Source organism: Macaca mulatta, chromosome 18 (assembly GCF_049350105.2).
Source record: "Macaca mulatta isolate MMU2019108-1 chromosome 18, T2T-MMU8v2.0, whole genome shotgun sequence".
NCBI lineage: Eukaryota > Metazoa > Chordata > Mammalia > Primates > Cercopithecidae > Macaca > Macaca mulatta.
In genome coordinates, this window is record NC_133423.1 from 84464262 (window position 1) to 84469085 (window position 4824).

At 51.8% G+C, this 4824-nt stretch overlaps 1 protein-coding gene across 1 annotated transcript; it reads left to right on the forward strand.

The window, feature by feature from the left end:
- The first annotated feature begins 2166 nt into the window (after nt 1-2166).
- Nucleotides 2167-3144, forward strand: MC5R (melanocortin 5 receptor). The gene is given in 1 exon segment (NM_001193897.2): nt 2167-3144. A coding segment is annotated over 1 exon segment (978 nt).
- Nucleotides 3145-4824: the final 1680 nt, after the last annotated feature.

Below are 4824 nucleotides of genomic sequence, written 5' to 3' on the forward strand. Positions count from 1 at the left end.
AACCAACCAATCAATGAACCAAGCAACCAACCACCTACCCAACCAACTAACCCCACCCAACCAACCAGCCAAGCAACAAGTAACTATCCACTCAACCAACCAATGAATCAAGCAACCACTCACCTACCCTACTAACTACCCCCAACCACCCACCCAACCAAGCAAGCAACCAAACAGCCACCCGCTCACCCACCCAACCAACCACCAACCAACCAAACAAGCAACCACTCACCCACTCAACCAACTAACTACCCAACCAAGCAATCACTCAACCAACCAATGAACCAACCAACCAACCCACCCACCCACCAACCAATCAACCAAACAACCACTCACCCACTCAACCAACTAACTACCCAACCGACCAACCAACCCACCCACCCACCAACCAACCCACCAACCAGCCATTCAAGAATGCGTTGGGGGAGGATTTTCGCTTGGGCTGGCGCGGTTCTCTGGCCGCAGTGCCGCGCGGGGCCACCAGGTGGCAGCGGAGGCCGCCCGGAGCGACAGCCGGCGGCGGAGGCGGGCCCGGCGCGGGCGGGCAGGAAGCTTAAAGCCCGGCAGAGCCGCCAGTGGAGGCCCGTCCGGGGCTGGCCCTGAGCGCCGCGCGGCCGTCAGATCCCGGGGACGCCGGGGGCCCGGGCTGAGCGCCGCAGCCCACGAGGAGGAGCACCGGTAAATAGCCACAACTTTCTATCTCCTTGCGATCCTGAAAGTAGATGCAAAATTGCGCGTCCGCTGCTTGTGGAAGTGAGCGGGGCGGCAGCCGGCTTGCCCCTGAGTTTTTAACACAGCTCGATATGATGTTTATAGTGTAATTCCATCATTTACCGGTATCTGTGAGCTGCAGCTGGACATAAGCATGTAACCAGTGATTGCAGTTCAATAAATGCTTATGATTACCAATTTTTTCCTTTTTTATTTTTATAGATTTAGGGGGTACAGGTGCTGTTTTGTTAGATGGATATATCGCCTAGTAGTGGAGCCCGGGCTGTTGGTGTAGCCAGCACCCCTATAGTGCACATTGTACCTGTTAAGTAATCTGTTGTCCCTCACCCCCTCCCTCCCTCCCGGAATGATCGCCAATATTAATGACGAGAGCGATGACAGAAATTCTCTCCAGATGTGATCTGAGTTTGGAGGCAAAGGGATTTTTGAAAATGAATCATAAGAGAGACATTTTGCACCAAAGAAGTGTGGTACATGTAAACTGCTGTTTTTTTATACTGTGCTCACGCGGACCTAATAAACTATCAGTCAGACCTCATGGAATTCCACATAATGCAGAAGGAGGGAAAAATAGGTATTGAGGAAAAGCAGCACTGTTTTCCTCAAGTTTAACATGTATGTGCAGCCTACACTTCCAAACTTAAGACAGTAGCTTTTAACATGTGACTTTGCTCAGGGTCACAGACCACTCTGGCTATAACCTCACTTACAGCTGTGGAGGCTGAATCCCAGTGGGTCTGAGAGGTGTCAGGACAAATGTTGGGGATGCACCTGTCTCTCTCTCTTAAGGGAATACGGGTCTGTGCAGTCTTAAATCGGAGCTCCCTGGAGGAGAAGGTCGTGCAGTAGCCTTAGGAATGTGAACTTCGGGAGACTGGCTGGGATTTTGTAGGTTATGAGTTGGGGACATTTTCGATGGTGAACTTGAGCCCAGGAGAGCAGCCATAAAAAGAGAAACTGTCCTGGGCACATGGAGGTGAGTGTCTCTCTAGTAAGATGCGTGTGAAAGGCTGGGAGCTGAAAGCTAGGAGAGCAGAAGAGGCTGGGGAAGATTGTAATCCACGCATCCAGGGGCACTCTTCCAGGTCTCAGGAACGCAGGTCAGAAGGTGCAAGCCAGCGGCTGGGCACGTGGCTCACCCCTGGAGTACCAGCATTTTGGTAGGCTGAGACAGAAGGATTGCTTGTGGCCAGGAGTTTGAGACCAGACTGGGCAACACAGGGAGGCCTTGTCTCTTAAAAAAAAAAAAAGGATTGAGCAAGCCAAGCTCAGTCCTCTGATGCAGTGCACTCATTCATCCCCTTTCTCAGGCTGTGTTGTTTCTAGGCAAGTTGCTGTCTTTCTTTGGTAGGCTGCTGACCTCCCTGGATTGTGAATTTAAAACGTGTTTTACAGTAAATTTGCTGCCAAGACAAGAGGTGAATTTCTCCAGCAATGAATTCCTCGTTTCACCTGCATTTCTTGGATCTCAACCTGAATGCCACAGAGGGCAACCTTTCAGGACCCAGTGTCAGAAACAAGTCTTCGCCCTGTGAAAACATGGGAGTCGCTGTGGAGGTGTTTCTCACTCTGGGTGCCATCAGCCTCGTGGAGAACATCTTGGTTATAGGGGCCATAGTGAAGAACAAAAACCTGCACTGCCCCATGTACTTCTTCGTATGCAGCCTGGCGGTGGCCGACATGCTGGTGAGCATGTCCAACGCCTGGGAGACCATCACCATCTACCTGCTCAACAACAAGCACCTAGTGATAGCAGACGCCTTTGTGCGCCACATTGACAACGTGTTTGACTCCATGATCTGCATTTCCGTGGTGGCGTCCATGTGCAGCTTGCTGGCCATTGCGGTGGATAGGTACGTCACCGTCTTCTATGCCCTGCGCTACCACCACATCATGACGGCGAGGCGCTCGGGGGCCATCATCGCCGGCATCTGGGCTTTCTGCACCGGCTGCGGCATCGTCTTCATCCTGTACTCCGAGTCCACCTACGTCATCCTGTGCCTCATCTCCATGTTCTTCACGATGCTCTTCCTCCTGGTGTGTCTGTACATACACATGTTCCTCCTGGCGCGGACTCACGTCAAGCGGATGGCGGCTCTGCCCGGGGCCAGCTCTGCGCGGCAGAGGACCAGCGTGCAGGGCGCGGTCACCCTCACCATGCTGCTGGGCGTGTTCATCGTGTGCTGGGCCCCGTTCTTCCTGCATCTCATTTTAATGCTTTCTTGCCCTCAGAACCTCTACTGCTCTTGCTTCATGTCTCACTTCAATATGTACCTCATCCTCATCATGTGTAACTCCGTGGTGGACCCTCTCATATATGCCTTCCGCAGCCGGGAGATGCGCAAGACGTTTAAGGAGATTATTTGCTGCCGAGGCTTCCGAATCGCCTGCAGCTGTCCCGGAAGGGATTAAGTACAAAGTGCTCCTCTCTGTGGCTCTGTTCTCCTTTGTTTGCTCGCCTGTGACAAAGGGACAGCCAAGGGTAGGCGGGAGTGCTAGCATCCCCTTTCTCTCGTTACCAGCTCAGACATGGGCCTAAGAGGCTCTGTCTGTTCAGTTCCTGGTGATTGTGTCCAACATGCAAGGGTTGTTTATCCACTCTGGGAACAGTCATGACACTTTCTTACTGTCCTTTGTGTCCTCTGGTTTCCACTGCTCCCACCCATTTCTGGGGGCCCCACCCACCCTCCACCTAGCAGGCATGTGCTCAGGGAACGCACAGCACTCTGAGTGCAAGCCAGGCATGATGAAAACGGATTGTGACGGGAAGAAAAGTTCTGATAGCCACGTCAGGCGGAATTGCTGCTTCTCCCCAGAAGCAGGTCCACAGTCTGCTGGCTGCACTCTGAGCTATGCATGCTTTTCAGGGAAGAGCAGAGCGGCCAGATTCTTTCCATCGGAAGCAGTCTGTTCATTTGTTCTGAAATGTCTTCTTTGCCTGCCTTGCCTGAACTTTTGATTCATGGCTTGTGTTCATAATTGTCCGAATAATTGTACTTCTGTCAATCATGGTGTTGCACTTACCCAGACATAAAACCTTATGCTACACACCTTGCCTCACGTGCTGTGGAAGACTCTGTGACTTTCTTACCATCTTATTTGGGCTTAATCTGGGGTTTCCAAATGGGTGTTTGGGGCATTCCAGGGGCTCAAGGGGTTCAAGGTGCCCAGTGCTGCGTGTAGCACACGTCCACAGCCAGGCTTGCTTTGAGTGGCTCACACCAGATCTGTGTTGGAGTCTGAACTCTCGCCTGTATACTTGGCAGCACGTCAGTCTCATTTCAGTAGCCAACAAAGGTCAGGGCCCAACCTATTGCCCGGGGAGCCCCATCTTCTCCCAACCTAGACTAGCCCGAGTTCAGGTCCTAACTCTGCCATTCACTGCTGTGTGGCCTGAATCATCTCATTTCAGGTTCCACATCTGTGCTGGCTGTACATGATGGCCATGAGAAGTGCAAAATTGTGAGAGCTTCTTGTAAATTTGTAAAGCACTATAGGGTTTGCTTTTTATTTTAAAGAAATGCTGGGATTAGAGGCATGAGCCGGAGGTCGCAGTGAGCTGAGATTGCACCATTGCACTCCAGCCTGGGCGACTGTTCAAGACTCAAAAAAAAAAAAGAGAGAAAAGAAAAGAAAAAGAAATGACTAGATGGGGTAAATACTAAGGAAGGACACAGGGGCCAGTGGTCAGAGCAGTGGCCTGGACACCAGGAGGTCTGTGTGGTCTCTGAAGCGAAGGGCTGGAGTCCTTGCAGCTCTCACAGTCCACTCTCGTAATAACTTTTGGTATGATTCCTGTTTTCCGCTTTGTTTTGGACATTCACATCTAGACTGCACCCAATGAAAACAATGTAAATAAAGCAGAGGACCACTGGGTCACACAACAGCGAGCCACTGGTGCAGAAGAGGGACCCCTCCTGTTGGGGTCTGCCAGGACAGGGGCTTCCTGGGTGTAGCCGTATCAATAACGTATGCACTGGACCCCTGCCCCTGCAGAGAAACGGTGCTGGCATGAACAGGAGTATGCATAAGACGTCCACATCATTTGGAAACTGGCAAATTAGCAGGCTGTTGGCAACTGAGTTCTGAAGA